We start from the raw sequence: 23,035 nt of genomic DNA on the forward strand, positions 1-23,035 counted from the left end.
CTTATATTGGTCCCAAGTTGTATGTGGTATGGTATCCATATGCATATACATGCATGTTACATATCTAGAGACAACCATGGAGTGTCAGGCCAGGCTCAATGGCTTCTGGACAGAGTCCAGCAGAGAAGTCTTTGAGAAGGGTCTGCTGCTATGCTCATGCCCTACCCGCTCCTGACAAGTGTCCAAGCAGCTGTAATGGTCTGAGTCATAGGCACAGGGAAGGAGAAGATTTAAGAGGAAGAAAAAAAAAAGAATGCAATTGTTTTTCATATTACTCACTCTTTCATTAGGTTTACTCAGGGGCAAATATCTCTGAATATCCTAGGAGTTGAACATTACTGCTTTCTTAGCAATTCTAGTTTTCCTATGCACACATTTTAACAAAATCCATGTGTGGGTACTGGTTTATTTACCCATTCAGCTAATATTTATTGAGTGCTTATTAAGTGCAAAGCACCAGGGAAGGTGCAGGTTCTATATCTGTTAGCATCAGTCAGGAAAAGCACGCTGATGACTTTCACAATGGTAGTAGCACTTCAAAGGGAAACAAATGACGGGATCCTTTGGATAATAACTGAGCCTTTTCCACAATTTAGTCTCTTTATTTCTTTTCACTCTCTGGAGAACACAGCTACCAACAAATCCCTTCCAGTTAAAGGAGCCCATTCCTCCTAGAGCTCCGCTCCTGTTGTCTGACAGTCCCTGCATCTCCCCCCGGGTATGCCGGGATCAATGCACAAGTACTTCAAAGAAGCCTCAAATTGGAGTGCAAGCAGCACTTTCAATAAAAAAAAAAAAAAGTCCTCGAGCTGGGATTCAGAAGTTGAAGAGGGAGCGGGTACGGAGAGCCAGTGCTGGGATTTGACAGCACCATACAATACACCAAGGATCAGAGCTGTGAGACAAATTCAGCTCCAGAGACGAAAAATCTTCTTTTGGTGCTGACAACATCTGTTTTATTTTGAAGGTTGCTAAGGAGAGTTCTAGCTGGGCCAACATTGTTCCAGTTCAGTACTTCACAGTGACTCTCTTGCACGGGGTTCAGACGGCAGGAATAAAAAGCTCGCCAGATAAACCCCGCTTCTTTTACTTTTCAGATATCAAAGGATTACTTTGCTAACAGGGCTGATGAACACCCTGCCTCGTCTCCATCGGAATCGGATTGTTCCTTCTGCTTACTCTCATTGCTCTTCTTCTCCCTGCCCTCTCTGTCTCCACCAGCCAACTCCCCGTCTTTGCCAAATAAAAGCTTATTGGGGGGGGTGGGGGGCGGTGGGGAAGAGAGTGAATATGCCACTAACCCAAGAGAAGATTTCCATGCAGAGATAAGGAATAGATAAGTATGAGTTGGAGGTCACAGCAGAAGAATCAGACAAAGGAGGACATGGTTTCCTAGCCTTTAAAGATCTGTTTTGCCTGCTACTAATCAGAGCAATGCCACATGCCTTCATCAGGGCTCAGGCACTCATGGACAGTAGAGAGATCAAAACAGGGGAGAATGTGATGGAAGGCCTGTCCCATCTCTATAATAATGGAGGTGGGGAGCGAAGCTTTCCACACCCAGCTTGACCCCATCCCTCCTTTGATTACTTGCAATTACAAGACATAACAAAAATTAGGAAAAGTTAGTGTACATTTTGCCCAGAGGGCAAACATTTAGGGAAAAAAGAGGTAGGGGAAGAGGAGCTTAGTATAAAGTAAGAGGACATGCCAAAGATCTTTACATATATGGCAGGTTGTTATAAAACGGGTGGCAAGGTGGTCAACATTTGAGAGCTACTCTGCTCTTCCACTGGGGAAATTATACCTGGGGTGAGAGCATCCACAAAACAAGCCTATAGAAGCAGGCGGGCCCTTTAGTTGTAACTGGTATATACAGATATATTGTGGGATTCCAGGTTGTGACGTGAAAAAAAAAACGCTTTCCAGTAACTGAAGGAATTATCTTTCTGCATTGGGCTTTGGAAAAGCACCAGCTCCTGCCAGGGAGCACCTAGGAGTCTAACAGAAACAAACGAAGAATGGCAGTGTTCTCCCTCCAACAAAGATTCATTTCAAAGAGCCATTCAGCAGTGCCCTGACCCTGCAAATGTCGACAACAAAAGGAAACTATATACTCTCAAATGAGGGTATTGAGACAACTGAGGCCACATTATCTAAACATTTCCCTTGCCTGCCAGATTCTATTTCATCCCCAGTTTGGGATCTATCTGGGCCAAAGTATGCATGAACCAACAGAAATAATGTCAAAATCATGCAAAGCGCAGAGCCTCCTGAGATAACTCCTTCAGATAACTCCGAGGAGGGGTTAAGCTGGAGAGGTTAATAGTCATTCTCCAAACCACTCACCTAGCCAGGTCACACCCACACCAGCTGGGGAAGACACGGCCTCTGCCACTTTGTGCCAGCTCCTGTTGTGTCCGGGTGCCCACAGGGACACGTGGCAGAAATAGTAGCCAGAGTTTTCTTTGCTAACATCCCGAACCAGTAAACGGTAGGAGCGTGCATCCACATGACTCAAAGCAACATGAGGCGAGCTGTGCACCAGGGAATCACGGTCAAGCCGGGCCAACACGCGGGAGCCAGGTAGGGTGCTGTCAGGCATCCTGCTGAAGGACCATGTCACCTCGGGCCGGACGTCATCCGCTCGGTCTGTTGTGATGTTACAGGTCAGGTCCAGTTCCTTTCCTTCAGCCACAGACACATTCTTGGGCACAGCTGCTCGCAGAACTTGAAAATTAAAAACAAATACATCTAGGTAATCTGATTATGTTTGCCCCTTCTATTCTCCACCCTCTTTAAAGCATCTCCTTTTAAGTTCTTATTTACAGCATTAAAGTTAGAAGGCTTTGTACAGTTGTAAGTGCTTGAGAAATATTTAATGAATAAATTAACAGAACATACCACATTTCTTTTTATTTTACAAAAACAACAATAGCCGCAAACATATATATACCTGCTATATATGCCAGGCAGTGTTCTGAGTGCTTTACATATAATAATCCTCAAAACAACCCTAAGAGGTAGGTACTACTATTATCCTAATTTTACTGATGAGGACATTGAAGCACAGAGGAGTTAAGTAACTTGCCCAAGGTCACACAGCTGATAGGTGGCAGAGATGGAATCCAAATCCAGGCTATCTGCCTTTAGAAATTCTGCTCTTCACTGTTATGCTATCTTTTGATAAGCAGTCTACTGAAGACTGTAAAACTAAAATTATACATTCTCCATGTGCATGATGAAACTTGGGTGATTTTACAGAAAAGGAAGGCTTGGTTCTGACTGGTACACATTGTTAGCTGGGGGCTAGGGAATAGGGCAGCAGAAGTGACGGTGAAACTGTCTAAGGGATAAAAGGGAAAAATCCTAAACAGAAGGGCCAGGAAAGTGAAACCAGACAATTTTCCTTGAGTCAAGTCTTCAAAATGTAATGTACTGAGAGTATAATTTATTTCTTAGACATTCCCATATAAAAGCCAATCATAAAACATATTCTAAAACTAAAACATGATGATTTTTGGATTATCTGCACTACTGTCCTTTCTCATTAGTGTGGATAATTAAAAGTAGACTATATTTAGATGAAGCACTGAAGTATTTGGTGTCACAGACTCAAGGCAGATCTAGTTCCAGCATTCCCCTGTCAAAGCTTTCACATGGAAACATTTTATTCTATTCAGAAGATTTTAAAAGAGCATCTGTAATCTGAGTAGAAAAACATCAATTTGTGAAATGTCCGGGAACAATTACTTAGATGACAAGTACCAAGCACTTCCCAGGGGATTCAAGCAGAGGCACAGCCCTGGCCTTCTAGCAAGTCGCTGGCATCAACAGCATGGTGCTGGCCCCAGTAAGCTCAGGGACCCAAATTCAGAAAAGACCAACTCCAAAGCCCGTGCTCCTTGGAGTAAATTACTTTCATTTGAATATGTCCAAAGCCTGACAATATTTCAAACAAATATTTCAAGTTCAAGATCCAGCTAGACAGAAGACAGAAAATAAGGTGGGCACAGTATTAGAAAAGGGAATTTAAAAGTTCAATTTCTCCTTCCACCTAGTCTCCTAATTCTTTCTCTCCCTCACCTCTTTAAAAGGGCCAAAAGTAGCCTGAGGGTATCAATTGAGAGGACTAAGTATGGAAACTGCTGCCCTGAGCCAGGCTCTGCAGTTTGAACCATTCTACAGTCAAAGCTTGTGGCCAGAAACCCTGGAATCCTGCTGGAGTCACCTCTGCCAGGACTTCAGCTACTGGAAGTAAAAGACAACTCAGGAGGGAGTCGGGTCAGTGAAGAAGTACTTAACAAGCAGCTGTGGACTGTATGGATGGAGAAAACAGAGTCTCAGGTTCAGAAAATATTGGCAGGGATGTCTCTTCAGCTGTGTAGTTCACTTTGTAATTTTCTCTGTGCAAGTGGCTCAATATCTTGTCACATCACTAACCAAAGGTCCCACACATTCTGGATTTGGGAGTTTACTGCTGAGAGACAGGATGGAGTAGGCTAAAGGGAAAAAAAGGACCAGTTCTAAGTATTTGTAATGAAAGAAGGGACCTCAGACAAAGCCTGTGGTGGGGCAGGTTCTCTGTCCCTGAATATAACTAAATCCATAAATCAGACACAAAGTTTGCAGCAACCAGACCACTCCCATGACAGGGAGGAGGGGCTGGGGAGGTGGCTCCCTGCCACATGGGTAGCACAGCTTCACTCTGTGCCATTTATCATAACAATGTGATAAGAATATATAAGCAGCCAGCTATGGATAGTGCAGGTGTGGACAAGAAGAGAAGGACCATCAGCCTAGTGTGGCGGTTCTTAGCCTGGAATGCACAAAGAGAATTTAGAGAGTCTGTGAACTTTGATAGGAAAAAAATTCCATCTTTATTTTTATTAATCTGTACCTGAAATACAGCATCTCCTCCCACTGTGAAAGTAAGCAACAAACCAGTGTAGTATTACCTGTGTCTGGGACTACCCCAAATAGAAATCACAGATACTTTCCCATCACATTACAGTTGCTGCAGATATCCTGAAATATCATGTATACTCATTACTATTCAGAAAGTACAGTTGTTAAGCCTGCCACTGTCTTATTATCAATGCATTAATAAAGCAGCATAATATTACTACAAAACCAATTTGCTTTACAAGTATTTTGATAACGATTTCTATATAATTATTTTCCTTTGTCATCTTGTGTACTGTATTTTACGAATTAAAACATGTTAATTCTGAGAAAAGGTCTGTAGCTTTCAAAAGGCTATCAAAAAGTCTCATGGCACAAAAAGATTATGACCCCTGTCTCATCTGAGAGCCAGATATTACCTGCCTAATAAGTTCAGTGTTTAAGTCTCTTAGCAAGATATTATAGGTCTCATGGTGTGTTTGAAACAAAAAATGTCTTTACAATTCAAATTCTTCCATAAAAGCCTAACTTTCTACAAAGCTGAAACCCTTAAGAGTTGTTTGAGGCAAGTTTAATATCTAGAGGTTTCTTAGGGCAGACTGCAGAGCGATCACTTCTGATCAGGAAGGTAACCTAAGTCCATCTGGAAAGTGATTTCTGCAGCCAGTGGAGCCCAGACTGACGGTAATGAGCAGCTCCTCTCCTCGATGGCCACAGTCACTCAAGAACTTCAGACCTGCTTTTCCACCACCCACTTTTCCAAATCCAGGTTCTGTGCTGTGGTGTAAGTGCAGAGTAAAGAGCTCAGGACAATGCAACTTCAGAGACAAAATATTCCCCCTGTGTGTTGTTTCCTGCTTTCCTTCCCATCTGAGCAACAGAGCCGCCACATATTCACATTCATGCTCAGGAAATGAGTCCAACAACCAAGGTCTTCCCAGTTTAAAAAACAGAAGGCAGCAGCAACAGCAGCAAAGTACTCTGAGATCTGAAGATGTCAGACTCGCAGAAAACCAAGAACATCCACTCATCCTGAGCAATGACATTGCCCTGCCTTGGTCTCTTTACACTATCTCTGTGAAGCCTAAAGCTCCACAGGGCCTGGGAACAAGCCTCAAATACCTCTGACCCAAGGGCCCAGAACAGAGCTGAGCACACAGTAGGTTCTCCATTGATGCTGGTTGGACAATGAGTCAACAAGAGCATGTTTTCGTTTTATTTTTATGTGTTTTCTAAAATGCATTTTGTATTTTCTTAATTACTTCTATAATTGCAGTAGAGGCTTTGAAAAAAAAAAAAAAAAAGCTGATTCACAGACGACAGGACAAAGGGCTTCTTGTATAGACCCCAGGACTGGATGCTCCCGTGGTCTGTACCATACAGGAAAGCAAGAAGCGGCCCTGCCCTAGAGAGCTCCTCCCCCTACCAGGAAAAGCACATCTGAGGGGACTGAAAGGCAGGCCTAGAGGATACAAGTTAGATGAAAGGTTTTGGGATGAGCCAGGCACACACTCCAACAGCTGCAGAGAAAGGCAGGTCCAAGGACTCAGGAAACATCAAACCCAATAAAGTTCAGGGGGCAGGGTGTGGCACCTTCACCCGAAAGCCCCACTGAACACCAAGCCCTACCTAATCTGGCTGAGGGACTACGGCACCTAAACTCTGAGTGAAAGATCTGCCTTCGTGTTATGTGTAGGCTGTGGCTTTCCATGGACATGAATTTAGACAAAAGCAGCTGCGAAGCAAAACGACAGGCATCCTCAGCACAAAACAAATGTAACCCCGCCCACCTCCAACCTCTCAACACCCTACTCCCTTCACCCCTAAAAATAAGGCCTCACATGGGAAGCAGAAACAGTTCTTGTCAGAAGGCCATGGGGCTCCCTGGCCCAGTTCTTTATACCACTATCATTAGTCATAAAATAACATCACCTATAATGCATCGTTTCCAGCTCACCTGTCGGCTGGATCACCACGGTGGCAACTTCCACGGCCTTTTCTTGGATTTCCTGCCAGTTGCCCTGCTCGGCGATCCACTCGCTGACGATACACCTGTAGGAGCCCTGGTCGGCGGACAGAGCCCGGGACACTGAGAGGCGGTAGGCGTCGCTGCCCACGGTGTCGAGGCGCACGTCGCCACTGTGGTAGCGCTGCTCGTACCCCAGGCCCGGGTGGAACCTGCCCTCGTGGGTCAGGGCGAGGACGCTCCGCCTGGCCGGGCCGCGGTGCACCTCCCACAGCAGCGCCAGGTGCGTGTGCAGCGGCGAGGCGGAGGCGGCGGTGCAGCGCAGCTCGAAGGGCTCCCCCTCCCGCAGGCTCAAGCTCGGCGGGGGCCGCGCGCTCGGGCCCATGTGCAGGGAGTCGGCCAGCACTGCGGAGAGAGAAAGCTAGGTCAGCAGCCCGTCCACACCGACCCCAGCCGGCAACGGCCAGTCCACCGCTGCAACCACAGACAATTTCCTCCTCCCTTCCCCATTCCAAGACCAGGATGGGCACGTTTTCTCATTTGGATTCATCTGTAATCTCAACTGACTTTCTGACTTGAAAAAGAAAAATAAAGGTACAAAAAAAAACCCCATGCTAGAAGTGGGTGGTGAAAACTCCCTGTGGGAGTCGTGCCTTGGGGATGTGATGTGCTTCTGCTACCTTTAAGGCAAGTTACTTTACCCCTCTGTGCCTCAGTTTCCTAAAACGGGGATGACAACTGGACCTTTGTCATAGAGTTGACATGAGAGTTATGTTAAACAGGGCAAGTTCCCAGGACCGTGCCTGGCACTCAGCAGTCATGATAAATCACTGGGTAGGACTGTCAAACATTTCTTTGGTTAGGACCAGGGCTAGGCTAGGGAGCCCGCAGAATCTGCAGATAAGGTGACCTTCTAGACTTAAAGTAGCAAGATCCACAGGGGAGAAAGGATGGCATGAGCTGCCTGTGGCTTGCAACCTGGGGAATGCCCAAGAATGTCTAGGGTGAACACAGCATATCCACATGATAGGAACCGGCCCAGGCACTTCTACAGAGTCTAGAAAAAGGGGGCAGCGATCAAGGAAGTATGGGTGGTGTATTCAGGAAAAAAGCAGTAAGTGATGGATACTGCTATTCTGGTAACCAGAAAGGGGGCCACTACCAAGCAGCAGGGAAAAATCTATCAGGCTTGTCCATGAGCTGGCTAAGAGGACCCTCCAACACCACTATTCATCATCTCTGTTTTTTTCCCCCCAATTCCGTATTCAGAAACTAATTCAGTGTCCTTGAGAAGGGGCTATTCTAGCTAACATTTAAAAGCTGCTACATTTTTAGGAGGACACATCCCGAAGACCCATCTCTACTGCAAAATAAATATAATGACCTTCTAGTATATATATCAGTCTGTGAGTCTGGCTAATATGACTCAGTTCTCAAGGCCAGCTCATCTCTCAGAGCACAGATGAATAGTTTCAAGACCCATGAAGCTGAAGGCCGGGCAGATCCTGGACCACACATGGCAACCATCAGAGGCTCCACCTGGGCAGCAGTCAGTCTTTCTCATGGTCATCCATTGCTTTCCTCACCCAAGAAAGGCCTCCTCTTGTGTCTCCTGCCTTCCAAAGACAGCAGAAGAGGCTGAAAGACACTGGAGGAAGCGGGGTGGGGGTGGGGGAATTCTCCCCTTACCCTCCCTCCCACTCAAGAGGAGACTCCAAGGGGATACAAGGGTACGTCTGGCTTAATGAAAAGGTGGCATGTGACATTATTTAGCTCCAATACAAGAGTGTCTTTTTCTAAAAAACATGTTCGGGATTTTCTATAGGAATAAAGAGATAGATGGGGTGTTTCATTACCTCCTTAATGGACATGGCAGTTTTATCCCCTGATGAATCTAGTGAGGGAACAGTCTCTGAGCTATGGTAGGGTTCTACAAGTCATGAGGGAATGGATGCCTCAATCAACCCTCGCTTTTTATATCATCATGTGCATTTTCTCCTTTCTGATAATTACATACATTCTGACCCAGACATAAATCCTTTTTGGGAACAAGGCAGGGTACAAATAAATGCATAATTAAGTAACAATAACAACAATTATAATGTTTCTATTTTCTTAGCCCCAAATTAAAATGGTTTGTTCTTGCTCGTTTACTAATTAGCTGTGTGATTTTAGGCAAGTAATTAAACTATGCTCTTCCATTTCCTCATGTATAAATTAGGGAAATATTCTGCCCTATTTTGATTGGGTTCAGAGAATTGAATGTGTGAGTAAATCTAAAAGGACTTGGAAAATGAAACAAACAAAACCCCCCAAACAAATCCCAAAACATTCCAGGTACATAAGGTGTAATATTTGCAAAGCTAGGTCAATAAGCTAGCAGAGACCACATTACATATAACACATAAAACGTCTGGTACAAACAAGTACTTAAATCATGAAAGCCACAGAGAAAGACATGGACTTTGAAGTGCCTGTGATTCCCATAAACCTAAGCATCATTAACATGACCATCCCCTTCCTGTCACTAACCACTGAATGCTTACATGGCACTGCTCTAAGGCTTTACACCTGGTAACTCACCTGTCCTCACAACCTTTAAGGTTACAGAGGAGGAAGCTGAGGCATGTAACATGCCCACAGCCATGCAGCTGACAAGTAGTAGAGCCAGCAACTGGACTAAACAATCACAGGCAACCTGGCTCCAGAGCCAGCTCTCCACCACCGCATCATGCTGCCTCCACCTCACTGGGCATAGGGTGGCTCAGAACCACACTGGAGTGAAGAGAAAGGGCCCTCTGAGGTCATCTGGCCCATCCCCTGCCTTTAATCAGGTAAGACATGATTATTCCCCTGGACAGAGGAGGGAGCAGAGCCTCAGAGAAATTAAGTCTCTTGACAAAGTCAACCACAGCCCAGGGGCAGAGAAAGGTCTGGCCCCTGGCATAACAAGCCCATGTGAGGACTGTACCTTTAACCTGCACTGTGTCCTCATAGTTTCCCTGGACAGTGGCATCTGTGCTGGGGGTTGAACATTTGTAGTGGCCTTGGTCTGAAGGCTGGATGTTCTTTATGTGGAGCTCCACGGCGTCGTTGGCAGTCCGCCTTAACAGGATCTCGCCTCTCTGCAGCCGCTCCTGGTACAGCTGGGCTGGGAACCCCACCTCCCAGGTGCTTGCAAGCTCCACAAAGCTGCTCCCCAAAGATGAGAAGCTCCAGTCAAAGTTTTGCTCACTGGGGCCATCATAGTCACTGACGTTGCAGGGGATGACCAGCTCAGTGCCCACCACTCGAACCAGCGTCCCTGTGGGGACTCTCACCACACGCCCTCGACAAAGAGCTGCAATGATAAAAGACGAAAGGCAGGTCTTTAATCACAGAAAGTCTTCCCAGGACAAATGTGGCAAACCTGTGGATGCTCCTGCTCACAGGCATGGCAGAAACATGACAGCCAAACTACTAGGGAAAATGTGTCTATGCAGAAGGTTAAGCCTAACCCTTAAATAATGAGCCAGGAATGCAACCTCAAAATGAGCACCTCTCACACAACCAGTTTCCCAGGACTAACAGGGAGGAAGATAAGCATTAAAAGCAAGCTAACTGTAAACCTCAATAGCTTTTTCCCTCCAGTTACTATTTAACACACCCTAACCACTCAGTGTGATGTAAAAATATTTTAGGTTTTGTGTGAAATAAAAGGGCACAGCTAGTCAAGTGTTTACATTTCTGCCCAGCCTATATCAGCCCTCATCCCTAGAGACCATTCCCTGGGGCTCCTGAGACCTGATTTACAATGACGGATGCCAATTTTTAAATCCTAGAGCAGCCTGCTGATAAAATGATTTAACTCCTGTTATCTGACATTGCCTATAAATTAATTTTAAAATATGGTGATTTTACCAAGTATTAATTTTCTATTTTCTGGCTCATTTCCTTCTCTACTCTTTGTTCTGATCTAAATTCAGAATAAGGATGGGGAAGCACAAAGGGAGAGAGGCAGGTTGGTTGCTGGGTGTTCTTAGGAATGCAGCAGCTGGTTGCCGGGGATAAGCCCAGTGGACACAGGCAAGACTTCACTGGCTTTCCCTTCCCTAAGAGTGTGCAATTCCCAGCCCTCTCTGGTAGGGACCCTACAACTGGCACCTGTGAGTCCTTTAAGATGTCTTCATTGCAATGAACTTCAGCATGATTTTGCAGTGTATTTACTACCTGTTTAGCACTTTCAATTGCATCAAATAAACACATATGGCTCCTTCTTGATGTTCTTGCAATAACATATAAAAGAGAAAGCAAGTCTGAAATCAAGGAGACCTAAGTTTCAATCTGAGAGACCTCTCTTACCTTTGACTTCTGCCACTATGAATTGGGACAAAGTGGCTTCACTGAGTTAATGAAATAAAATGTCTAGGCGAGAGTCCACCATGTAATAAGGGCTCCAGGAAATGGGAACCTTTTATTAATTTTGTATTTTTATCATTTGTTATAGGTTGAATTATGTCCCCATCCAAAATTCCTATGTGGAAGTTCTAGCCCCCAGTACCCCAGAATGTGACCATATTTGGCAACAGGGTTGTCACAGATATAATTAGTTGTGATGACGTCATACTGGAATAGGGTGAGCCCCTAATCCAATACGACTGTATCCTTAAAAAGTGGGTAATTTGGACACACACATGCCCACAGGGAGAAAGCCACATGAAGATAAGGCAGAGATTAAGTGGATATGTCTACAAGCCAAGGACCTCTACAAATTGCCAGCAAGCCACCAGAAGCTAAGGGAGAAGCACGGAACAAATTCTCCCTCTCAGCCCTCTGCAGGAACCACTCCCGGACACCTTGATCTTAGACTTCTGGCCTCTGGCATTGTGAGGCAATAAATGTCTGTTTAAACAACCTGGTTCATGGTACTTTGTTGTGGCAGTTCTAGCAAACTAATATACTACTGCCACTGTTTTTTCACTGGTTTAATTCATGTTTTCAAATTCTGGGTTCCCAGGAAAATGTGGGAAAGTTTGGAACTTCCTAGAGACTTGTTGAATGTCTTTGACCAAAAGCCTGATAACGGTAAGGTCCCAGCTGAGGTGGTCACAGATGGAGATGAGGAACTTGTTGGGAACTGGAGCAAAGGTGACTCTTGTTATGTTTTAGCAAAGAGAATGGCAGCATTTTGCCCCTGCCCTAGAGACCTGTGGAACTTTGAACTTGAGAGAGATGATTTAGGGTATCTGGTGGAAGAAATTTCTAAGCAGCAAAACATTCAAGAGGTGACTTGGGTGCTTTTAAAGGCATTCAGTTTTATAAGGGAAGCAGAGCATAAAAGTTTGGAAAATTTGCCTGACAATGTAATAGAAAAGAAAAACCCATTTTCTGAGAAGAAATTCAAGCCGGCTGCAGAAATCTGCAATAAGTAAAGAGGAGCCTAATGTTAATCCCCAAGACAATGGGAAAAATGTCTCCAGGGCATGTCAGAGGTTTTCATGGCAGCCCCTCCCATTACAAGCCCGGGAGTGGAAAAAGTGGTTTCATGGGCCAGGTCCAGGGTCCCTGTACTGTGTGCAGCCTAAGTACCTGGTGCTGCTCCAGCCATGGCTGAAAGGGGCCAATGCAGAGCTTGGGCCATGGCTTCAGAGGGTGCAAGCCCCAAGCCTTGGCAGCTGCCACGTGGTGTCAAGCCTGTGAGTGCACAGAAGTCAAGAATTAGGGTTTGGGAACCTCCTCCTCAATTTCAGATGTATGGAAACACCTGGATGAAAGGCAGAACTTTGCTGCAGGGGTGGGACTCTCATGGAGAACCGCTGCTAGGGCAGTGAGGAAAAGGAAATGTGGGGTCAGGGCCCCAAAAAGAGCCCCTACTGGGGCATGGCCTAGTGGAGCTGTGAGAAGAGGGCCACCATCCTCCAGACCCCAGAACTGTAGATCCACCAACAGCTTGCACCGTTCACCTGGAAAAGCCACTGACACTCAATGCCAGCCTGTGAAAGCAGCCGGGAGGGAGGCAGTACCCTGCAAAGCCTCAGGGGCGGAGCTGCCCAAGACCATGGAAACCCACCTCTTGCATTAGCGTGACTTGGATGTGAGACATGGAGTCAACGGAGGTCATTCTGGAGCTTTAAGATTTGACTGCCCTGCTGGATTTTAGAGTTGCATGGGGCCTGTAGCCCCTTTGTTTTGGCCAAATTCTCCCATTTGGAATAGCTGTATTCACCGAATGCCTGTACCCACATTGTATCTAGGAAGTAACTAACCTACTTTTTATTTTACAGGCCCATAGGCAGAAGGAACTTGCCTTGTCTCAAATGAGACTTTGAACTGTGGACTTGTAAGTTAATGCTGAAATGAGTTAAGACTTTGGGGGACTGCTGGGAAGGCATGATTGGTTTTGAAATGTGAGGACATGAGATTTGGGAGGAGCCAGGGGCAGAATGATATGGTTTGGCTCTGTCCCCACCGAAATCTCATCTTTAATTCTCACATGTTGTGGGAGGGACCTGGTGGGAGGTAACTGAATTATGGGGGCAGGTCTTTCCCATGCTGTTCTCGTGATAATGAGTAAGTCTCGTGAGATCTGATGGTTATAAAAAGGGGAGGTTCCCTGTACAAGCGCTTTTCTCTTTGCCTGCACCATCCACATAAGATGTCACTTGCCCCTCCTTGCCTTCCGCCATGATTGTGAGGCTTCCTCAGTCATGGGGAACAGTAAGTCCAATTAAACCTCTTTCTTTTGTAAATTGCCCAGTCTGGGTATGTCTTTATCAGCAGCATGAAAACGGACTAATATTCCTTGGCCTCCCAGAGTGCTGGGATTATAGCATTATAGCCACCATGCCCAGCCTACTTATGTTTCTTAAGGTAAAGGTAATTTCTGTCACTGGCAACTCAAAGAACGTTGAAATAATATATCACTACCCAGCAGTGACTAATTCTCTGAAGCCATCATTACCACAGTTCACAAAGAAATGAAGTGATCACTTTTTTACATTTAATTTTTGAGACAACCAGACAATTCTGAATCTCCCAAAGAGATCTTCTAGAAGAAAGCATCATGGTGGAGACTCTTTAGAGGCAAAACAGCCTTGTGCTTAACCCTCTTGTGCCTCAGTTTCCTCACGTGTGAAATGGAGACCATGGTCACCACACTCCCTGAGGGCTGTGGTAAGGATTAAATGAGGAAATGTACTTACAGCCCTCACGATCCCTGGCCTATGGCAAGGGGCTGTGGTTATGTGCTGGGCAGGCCACCTCTAGGATAAACCTGATCATAATCATTCACCTTGCTTCCTTGGCTAGGTTTACAGAGGAATTTCCTAATGTGTTAATCTTTTCCATTCCTATCCCTTGTCAAGAAGCTGGCCAGGGTGGACAACCTACCCACAAGCATGAGACTGCATCCTTGTAAGGTCTCTATCTTTATCCTTAGTGATGAGAGCCTTAGAATCTGATTCATCTCCTTGTCTGAACTCTCCAATCCTTCCACAGGGCTGCCAAAATCATATTTTCCACATACAAATCCGATGTCACTTCACTGATCAAGTCTTTAATGGCTCCTTATCACCTATAGGACAAAATCAACCCATCAGCCACCCCCAATGCTGTCACCCTGGCCCAGGCCAGCACCCCTCTCATCTGCATTACTGCAATGTCCCTTACTGGTCTCCTGGCTTCCATTCTTGTTCTCTATTCTCAACACAGCAAAATGATCTTTGAAAAATTTAAGTTAGGTTATATCTTACTCTGTTCAAAGGTTTCCAATCACTTCCCATCTCATTCAGATGAAAGCTGAAATCCTTATAGAGGCAATCCTTACAGGACCTGGCCGTTTTTGTTTCTTGGACTTCCTGTCTGTTCCTCTTCCTCCCCTATACTCCAGCCATGCTCTGCTCCCAAGGTTTCACTTACTGCAACCTCAGGGCCCTTGCACATTTCCTCAGCCCAGGACACTCTCAGACATTCATCCCACTGGTTCCTTCACCTGCTTCAGATCCATATTCTAATGTCACCTTCTCAATGAGGCCTTTCCTGACCACCCTAAAGTGGCACATCCCCATTCTGGCTCCTGCAAAATTTTCTCCTTATCAATTATTACTAAAATACTTTATGAACACTTATGTTTTTACTATTATTTGTTTTCTTTTTCTTTTTTCTCCAGTAGAATGTAAGTTCCATGAGTAGTGATTTTGGTTTTGTCCATTGCTGAATGACAGTGCCTAGAACAGGAACTGGTAAAATAGTAGTTGTTCAATAAATATTTGTTAAATGAATGAATGAATGAATAAAAGACATACAAGACCATTCATGATCTGGCTCATGGCTACCACTTTAGCTTCATCTCCAACTGTTCTCCCACTCTCTGATGCTTCTATCCCACAAAACAAACATCTCTTCACTTTCTGGAAATGCCATGCTCTCTAGTGCTTCATGGCCTCTGCTTTCATGCCTCCATCACCTGGAATACCCTCTCATCCATCTCTTCACCCTCTTGTAAGAGGCAGCTGCAGCACCACCTCCTCTGTGAAACCTTCCCCAACTCCCCTAGGATCACTTAGGTACTCCTTCCTTCATGTTCCAACTCAACCTGCAAAAGTACCTTCAACATCGGCTATATGGTAGCGCCACTGGGAAAAGTAAAGCAGATATGAACAGATGCTTGAAAGATCAAATTCTAATCCGAAAAGACATAAACCTGAGCACTGTCTTGCATGCAGAACTAGGATGTCCCCTCATCCATGCAAATCAAGATTTTAAATTTTGATAACATAATTTCAAATTGCCACCAAGCAATCTGGTATTTAGCACAGATTTCTTGTAATATTGTTAAATAACAGCTAATGATATTTAAAAATAAATATAACTTGGAAAAAATAGAGCATATGGCTCTTTTCAAATCAAAAAGAATTTCTACATAGCCACATGTTGCCCATTTTTGTCAAAACCTTTTGTAACAGTTGATAACTGAGGGAAAAAGAGGAAAAGAAAGTTTTCCTCTATTTTCCCAAGTTCTACCAGTGTTTCAAACTGAAGGTCCCAAACACTTCTTCATCTGAACTGTATTAGTTTAGTTCCCCATAAAAATGTTGCTACTAAGTAACAATCTTGAATTATGGCTTCGTTTGTTTTCAGGAGTCAATATAAGAAATCTTCATACGAAAAACATTTATCAGCCTTAGAAGTCCTATTGAGGACACTACTGGGTTGTTCAATGACACAAAAATCCACATAATAAAATTCCATTAAAATTTAATACCAGAAAAAAAAAATACCCGTTGATGGACCATTGTACATTCTTTCCCGAAAAACAGGAACTACACAGGTTTCTCTTACCTCTCGGGGTAGTTACCACAGCCTCAGAGTACCTTTGATACCCAAGACAAAATAAGGGCACTTTAACTATCACCTTCGTGCAGTGTTTATGTATACGTATGTGTATTTCATTGGAAGTTGACTCAAGTATTTGAGGGTGGTAAGCAGAGTTTAAATTTCGAAAGACCAATAATTGAGATTTCTACTTTTAGATTTTTGCTTTTTGCTATGATAGAGTAGCTAATATCAGATCACTCCCCACCCCCTGCCCCCACCCTCACTCCCACTACAGAAACCATAAAAGACAGATAAAAGCTAACTGAATGCAGTAGTGAGCAATCAAGGCAGCCAGGCTCAAGGGTCTAAGATCACAGAAAGACACTGAAGTGGACTCAACAATATCCACTGCCTTTTCTCTTCAGATATTTGCTATTTTTAAGTGGTGCAGGCTAGAAAGCAAGTAGAAGTAAGTAACTCAGAGCTTCCAGCACCTTGTGGGGCCAAGAAGACAACTGAAGTTCAGGGATACTAAGAAGGTCAGACTTTGAGGAGCAAGATCTTAGGAAAAAAAGGCAACAGCAGAGAAGTGAGTTTGACATACTACATTGCTTTCCCCTCAGGTGGTAAGTGGCTGAAAGCTAAGCAGAAAATAAACACTAGGGGGCTAAAAGGTTAAGCAAAATTTTTGACCATTTCACAATATAGGGAAACAAAAACTAGAATTCTGAGTCCACAAAGGAAGGTGGTAAACACTCAGATTCTCAGTTACAACCCTGGAAGGGCTATGCTCTTGGAATAAGAGCAAAGCGGAAAAAGCAACTAGCTCTCATCAAGACTGAAAGACAGTCTCAAAGCATCTCAATTCCTCATTGGATAAAGATGAGCTTCTCTTACTCTACTGGCCTGTTAGGAAAAAAGTAAATCTTCTCAGATAGAAGAAGACATCATACAGAGCCACTACAATTTTTCAGTGTTCAATCAAAACTTACCAGGTATTCCAGATGACAGAACCAAATAAACAAAAACAAAAGAGAAAAAATAGACAATAGAAACAGACCTGCAGGGATCCAGATATTGGTTTTATCAGACATAGATTGTAAACTAACTATAATTAATTTACTAAAGAAATAGAAAACAGGATTTCACCCAAACTGAAATATATTGAAACAATCAAACTGAAATTTTAGAACTAAAAAAAAAAATACAATATCTGAAATTAAGAGGTCAATAAATAGGTTTGGCAGCAGATTAGATGCAGCACAAAAGAAGTCAGCAGCCAGGCACAGTGGTTCTCGCCTATAATCCCAGTGCACTGGGAGGCTGAGACAGGAGGACTGCTTGAGCCCAGGGGTTCAAGATCAGCCTGGGCAACATAGTGAGACCCTGTCTCTAACAACAATAAAAAAAAATTAGCCAGGTATGGTGGCACACATCTGTAGTTCCAGCTACTCAGGAGGCTGAGGTGGAAGGACTGCTTGAGTCCAGGAGATGGAGGCTGCAGTGAGCCATGACTGTGCCACTGCACTCCTGCCTGGGCAACAGAGTAAGACCCTGTCTCAAAAAAAAACAAAACAATCTCAAAAACAAAACAAAATAAAACAAAAGTCAGTAAAAGTTATCCAAACTGAAGCCCAGGGTATAAAAAAGAACTAAAAAAGCCAGACAAGAATATATGAGACAGAGTAAAAAGGCCAAACATACGTGTCACAGAGGCCCAGAAGGACAGGAGAGACTGTAGTAAAATCAGGCATAATTTTTGAAGAGATAATGGCTAAGATTTTTCTTAAACCAACAAAAGACATCATGCCACAGATTCAAAATAAGATATGTATCATAAACAGAATAAATACAAATAAAACCACACCTAGGTAAATCATAGCAAAACTACTGAAAGGCAGAGAAAGTAACAGGAATACAACTGATGGCTAACTTTCAACAGAAATGATGCTCATGAGAAGACCACAGAATGACAACTTTAAAGTGATGAAAGGAAGTAACCGCCAACCTAGGATTCTATACAGAGAAAAAAAATCTTCAAATAGGAAGGCAACATAAACATGCTTTCAACCAATTCTCAACAAGGGAAAAAGAATTAATTGCACCAAAAATAAATACTAAAGGGGGTTCTTCAAAAAGGGGGAACATAATCCCACTTGAAATCATGGAAATGTGAGAAGGCAAAATGAGCAACAGGAAGAATAACTATGTGGGTAAACCTACTGAATATTGACTATAAATACAATATTAGTAATGTCTTCTGGAATTCAAAATATATACATAATTAAAACATATGACATCAATAGCAGAAAAAGTGAGGAGACGGGTGGAATACATTGGAGCTTAAATGTTGTAAGGTCTTTCATTATCCTGGAAGTGGTAAAAAGATCACTAGTAAACACTAACAGATCACTGATGCGTGTTCTAATCTCTAGAGTAACCACAAAAATGAAAGACTGAATGACAAGCTAATTGGTGGGGGAGGGGGAGGGTAGAATAAAAAATACTTGATTAATCAAAGACCCCATAATTTCAGCTAAAATCATGTAAGCATTTCTCATAGTATTTATTTCATGATGTATTCAGTTTGATTTACTATCAAGTCTCCCAGTCTCTCTCCACAACAATATTAGAATCAAGTAAGAGGAAGAATAATAATATAGTGTTTCTTACATGACATGCACTAACTGACTGAGCCAGGCACTATCCACAAATTGTCTTAATCCACAGAAGACAACCATAAGGTAGCTATTACCGCCCCTATCATAGATATGAGGAAATTGAGAATCAAAGAAGTTGAATAACCTCCTGAAGGTCATAACAGCTATAATGTGAGGGACTCAAACCCAAACTTGATAGTGCAGCATAAGCCAAAGATAGGTTGGATGTGGTTTGCCTTCAACTGCATTATATATTATCACCCTCTGTTGATTTTTTGTCTTTAATCTGAGTAGGAAGAAGAAACGGCTTAAAATTCCCTATATTTCATATTCTCCATGGGCAATGGAACCAAGATAGGCAGCAAAGTAACACAGAAATGAGTTATTGAAAGAAGAAATATTATATATTTTCAACATGAAGTAGATAGATGAGAGAAATAAAAGAAATTGGATTGTTAAAAATTTCTTCAAAAATTTTTCTGATGTACTACCTTCGTTATTTTAAGTGATACCAACTTTAACATCACACATATTTATACTCAAAAATGGTGCAGAGAACTTTATTCCAAAATCATACAGGTGGGACTTTTAGAAGCCCTCTGCTCTGACTTCTCAGCAATAGAAAATTAACAACCAAGAGTTAATTGTTTCCAGATTACCATTTCCCTACCTCTGGAATACTCAAGAAAGTAATTAAATGCCTTTGACTTTCTTCTATCAGGTGGAATCGATGGGGACAGGTAGAAAAAGGCAAGTTCTTCAAGGCAAACAACTACTCCTGCAATGTTTATTTAAATAAGTGCTATGGGCAACCATGAGGAATCATTAAGAAAGACAAGGCAATGAAGACTACACTTCATTTATCTATGCTTTTCCACCTCCTCCTGATATCCATGGGAAATGGATTTTCTTTCTCAGGTTATCATCAACATTATTCTAAATCAAGACCTGCAGAGTATAGCATATTTGCTAAAAATTCTTGCAATTATTTCTATTTCTGCTCAAATTTTATTATTTCACTGAGCTGCCTAGAAGCAAACAATCTGACTTTCCAATCTGAACCATTTGTAAGATAAGTATCAGCAGTTATTGAATCCAGTGGTACAGGTGAGTTGAAATGCTGAAACTAAAGAGGTTATGGTTTTCAGCATGCCTTGTAAATGGGTGCCTAATTCCCACTTCCCGAGTCCTTACAAGGCTTTTAGGAGAGACTCACGGCCTATGGATTGCCACATGGAGTTCCCAGTCCACATGTGAGCTAGAAATGAATGCACAGAAAGTCAAACTTATAAAACCTTACAGTGCCTTTATTGGAGTACCTGACTCAACAAATGAAAAACCTTTGTCTCCTCAAGTCTGCCACTGAGAGGTCTGACAGGAAAGGATCATGCCAACTTTCATCTAGACAGTCCCTAAGTCATGAAAATGCAGCAAGGCACATTAAACAAGCTATAGCCAGCAGAGAATGTGTAATAAAGTCACATATGGCAGAACTTCAAAACCCTATCCAGAAGCAAATAAGCTTCTACTAGAACAGTGCTTATAATCATTAAAAAAAAAAAAAAAGAAAAAGTTCAGCTAAGACCTCACTGAGATATACTAGACAAATCTAAGATAACTCATTCAACACACGGCTACTGAGCAAGAAGTCCCTGTGCTAAGTGATAAGTGAGAGTGAAAGGTTAGTCAGCTTGTGGATCTTCTTTTAAGGCACGTATGGTATGCTAAGAGTCAGGAGGTGTGTAACAGTGCAAACTGTCATACAGGCTGTATATCCTTTATTCAAAATGTTTAGGACCAGAAGTGTTTGGGATTGCAGACTTTCAAATATTTGCATTCTTACCAGTTAAGGATTCCCAATCTGAAAATCCAAAATCCAAAGTGCTCCAATGAGCATTTCCTCTGAGCATGACCTCTGAGCAACGTATCAGTGCTCAAAAAGTTTCAGATTCTGGAGCATTTCCAATTTTGGATTTTTGAATTAAGGATGCTCAACCTGTATAAGGAAGGATATAAATAATCAAAGAGATGCACTAACAGGTGCCTCAGAGGTCAAAAGAGAATGAGGACATTTCCATCCAAAGGGATTCATAAAAAGCTTCATGCAGTGTCAATATTCGAATTTGGCCTTTGAAAAATGGCTGGATGAGGGGGAGGTTTAACAGAAGACATGAATGAGGAAAGTGGCCAGAGATAAGGGGTATAGCATAAGCAAAGACCTAAAGGGGCCACCGGGGACACAGGCAGGTAGTGGTGAAGATAGGGTGACTAAAACAGTGTATCAAGAGCAGACTGGAGAGGAGACATGGAGGCCCAGAGATCATTCAGGGGCCCTCTACCAATGGTGGGGAGAGGTAAAAAGAATGAAAACAAGGGCAATGACGGGAATCAAAAGGCAGCAGCTCTGAGAGCCACAACTGAGGAAGGGTCAACTGGTAGACCTGTGAGGGGAGACAGAAGCCAAAGGGAAGCTAATCACTGGTGAAATCTATTTTCTTATAGTAAGATTTTGACCAGTAGAAATGTCCACCGGATAGTTAGAATGGAAACCCCTAGAAGATATTTGAGCCTAACAGCAATGTGGAGTCACATGCATGGAGGGAGGGGGGGTAAAAAGGAAATCTGCCCAGCAGTAAAGATGTGGGAGTCGATGACACCACCGGGAGACAGATTACTGTACAGAAAAGAGGGAATGGGGCAAAACCACAGCAAAGTCCTATGTTTAAGGCATGAGCAGAAGAAAAAGAATCAGCACAGAAAAAAGAAATAGTAGCCAGTTAGGAAGAAAACCAGGAAAGGCTTATGCCCTAGCAGCCAAGGGATGCAAGAATTTCAAGAAAGGGTTTGAAGTAACACTTACTGTTTCTTTATGAACATACCCATCTACTTGCTCCTGGCAGACTGCAAGCTCCTTTAAAGCAGGAACTGTTTTCTACCCATATCTGCATCCCGCACAATATCTAGAGCAGACTCCTACTATATGCCTTTGTTTGAAAAAAATGAACAACAATGTCAAACATGCAGAAAAGTCAAGGAAGGTGGGTGCTGAGAAAAGAGAAATGAACTGATGGCTAAGTAATCACTGGCAACCTCCAGGAAAGCGCATTTTCAATGACGGGTATGGGATCTGGAAAGTAAGAGCCAGGAGAGAAGGAACAAAGATGTAGGGAAGAGAAGGCACAACCATGAAAAAGGCACTGAAGCAGCAAGCAGGGGGTTCATCCTGCAAAGTCAGCCAGTCAGTCCCCCAAAGCACCTTCTAGGCACTGGGGACACATGGCCACCAGTCCCTGCCTGCAAGAAAACTGTGTTCTAGGAAAGAGACAGTGATGAAGTAGACCCACTGACAAATGCTATTCAGTTAAAATATGACAATATGAGGTATGGTCAGGAAAGGCCTCTCTGAGAGGGTCATGTCTGAGTTTAGACCAGAATGACGAAGAGACAGTGATTGAAGCTCTGGGGCAAAACTGCTCCAGACATAGAAGAGCAAATATAAAAGCACTGTGACGGAGCAAGCTTGGGTGTTTAAAGTACAGAAAAAAAAGATCACTGTGACCGATTACAATGAATGAGGGGGCAGGGCCCTGGATTCTGGTTGAAATGGGAAGCACATAAACGAGAAAATGATAGAGCCTACTTTCTTTGTAGAAATTTCAGTCTGGCTGCTGTGGGAAAGATAGATTATACGGGGCCAATTTGGAAGCAAGGACACCAGCATGGGGGAAGTTTCTGTAGACCAAGCAAAAGCTGATGAACACCGGCCTTGGTTGACAGTGGTGATGACTCTCAGGAGTAGTCAGATTCAGGACTTAACTTGTATATAAATGAAAAGACAAACTGACTTTTTGAATGTGGGGAATGAAGAAGAGAGCAGTCAAGAATGATCTAGGCTTCTGGCTTGAGCATCTGGCATACAGGGTGATGCCACTTACTGAGACAGCAAAGTAATTAGAGGGAAGCAAATCTGTACCAAGGAAAGCAAGAGTTGTCTTCTGGTCATTTTAAATGTGAGGTCCCTATCAGACACTAAGTGGAAGTGCAGTGGAGTAGGCGGCTGGATGTTTAAGTCTGGAGCTCAGTGGGGAGGTCCAAGCTGGAGATACTCACTAGAAAGTCATCAGCACACACAGAGTATTTAAAGCCACAGGTTGCCTGGGGTCACTTAGGGAAAGAATACACATAGAGAGGAAAAAGAGCCAAAGATAGA

At 43.3% G+C, this 23,035-nt stretch overlaps 1 protein-coding gene across 1 annotated transcript in view; it reads right to left on the reverse strand.

The window, feature by feature from the left end:
* The window catches only part of PTGFRN (prostaglandin F2 receptor inhibitor), an 80,656-nt gene that overhangs the window by 38,842 nt on the left and 18,779 nt on the right, over nucleotides 1-23,035 (reverse strand). The window contains exons 2-4 of the mRNA XM_024247537.3: nucleotides 9,843-10,211; nucleotides 6,863-7,276; nucleotides 2,350-2,730 (exon numbers count right to left, since the gene is read on the reverse strand). Coding sequence (XP_024103305.2) covers nucleotides 2,350-2,730; nucleotides 6,863-7,276; nucleotides 9,843-10,211 — 1,164 coding nt within the window. The remainder of the gene's footprint in view (nucleotides 1-2,349; nucleotides 2,731-6,862; nucleotides 7,277-9,842; nucleotides 10,212-23,035) is intronic.

Source organism: Pongo abelii, chromosome 1, assembly GCF_028885655.2.
Source record: "Pongo abelii isolate AG06213 chromosome 1, NHGRI_mPonAbe1-v2.0_pri, whole genome shotgun sequence".
NCBI classification, from domain to species: domain Eukaryota; kingdom Metazoa; phylum Chordata; class Mammalia; order Primates; family Hominidae; genus Pongo; species Pongo abelii.